The sequence below is a fragment of the Salvelinus sp. IW2-2015 genome, unplaced genomic scaffold, assembly GCF_002910315.2.
Source record: "Salvelinus sp. IW2-2015 unplaced genomic scaffold, ASM291031v2 Un_scaffold3235, whole genome shotgun sequence".
NCBI classification, from domain to species: domain Eukaryota; kingdom Metazoa; phylum Chordata; class Actinopteri; order Salmoniformes; family Salmonidae; genus Salvelinus; species Salvelinus sp. IW2-2015.
In genome coordinates, this window is record NW_019944522.1 from 60,271 (window position 1) to 61,533 (window position 1,263).

The 1,263-nt window shown below is 47.0% G+C and overlaps 1 protein-coding gene across 1 annotated transcript in view; it reads right to left on the reverse strand.

Annotated features, from left to right (window-relative positions):
• Nucleotides 1-7: 7 nt before the first annotated feature.
• LOC112075553 (sodium/calcium exchanger 3-like) overlaps nt 8-1,263 on the reverse strand; it is a 9,805-nt gene continuing 8,549 nt past the window's right edge. Inside the window, exon 5 of the mRNA XM_024142541.1 lies at nt 8-1,259. Coding sequence (XP_023998309.1) covers nt 900-1,259 — 360 coding nt within the window. The 3' untranslated portion in view covers nt 8-899. The remainder of the gene's footprint in view (nt 1,260-1,263) is intronic.

Here is a 1,263-nt window from a genome sequence, read left to right on the forward strand (position 1 = left end):
TCTTTAGTTTGATAGTTGATCTTGTTCTCTGTTGTTCCTCTGCTGCTGCGTTCGTTCCTTTTAATAAGAAACTAAGCAAATAAAATACTAATAAATACTATGAGTCCATTCAATTGTCACTCATCATCAACAATATATTTTCCAATAGTGATAAACCATGTTTTGTTCTCCATAATGTAAGATCTGAAAATAGTATCTTTGATTTCCTCTTTTTTTGTTGTAAAAAAACAAACAAAATTGTTTTGGTTTTATCCCCCAAAATACTTAGTTTAGAAAAAGTTGTTCTCATCAAGGTGTTGAGAAAAATATAGACGTCTTCTGATAGCTCAGATCTCACCGGCTAGGTGTCTCTTCTAGTGGAATACAGACCAGACCAGATGAGACCAGACCAGACCAGACCAGATGAGATCAGACCAGACCAGACCAGACACCCTCTGGTGTTCTTACTCCGGGTATGGAGGTACCCCAACCCCAGCTGTAAGCTCTCCCATGTGGACCGGCTCTCCCTGCCTTAACAGACATCTCAACAGTTGAGGGAGGGTGGGGCGGCGGAGGAGAGGGGGCCACCACCAACTCCCCTTTACCTCATATTGTTCTCCTCCTCTCATCCCTTCATACCAACAAAATATATTTCCATCATTACATCATTCCACACTGAGAATCCTACTTTTACTCTCCATTAAGTTATACTTTGAACCTCCTGTAAGGATGCTCTAGAAGTGTCCCAGAACTATTCTAGAAGTGTCCCAGAAGTATTCTAGAAGTGTCTCAGAAGTATTCTAGAAGTGTCCCAGAACTATTCTAGAAGTGTCCCAGAAGTATTCTAGAATTGTCTCAGAAGTGTTCTAGAAGTGTTCCAGAGGTGTTCTAGAAGTGTTACAGAAGTGTTCCGGGAGGTTCTAGAAGCCCTCTATATGACAGTAGGCCTCCATGCTGGAGAAGAGGATGTAGAGGAACCAGAGACTGAAGAAGAAGGCTGAGGTGGCCAGTCTGTGTCCGCGCGGCCCGCCCAGCTCCCCCCCGATGTGGGCCCGGCGGCGGTATAGCAGCACGGAGACCCCAAGGAAGGCGAAGATGGTGTAGAGGGTGACGGAGAAGGCCAGGGAGCCGGCCTCCACCACAAACTGCTTGCCCTGCATGTGCCAGTAGATGGCGGCTATCGACCACGCCACCCCGATGCCCAGGAACACGTTGATCGCATTGCTGCCCGTCACGTTACCGATGGAGGCGTCTGCATATGTGTCCTGCACCGCCGCTACCTTA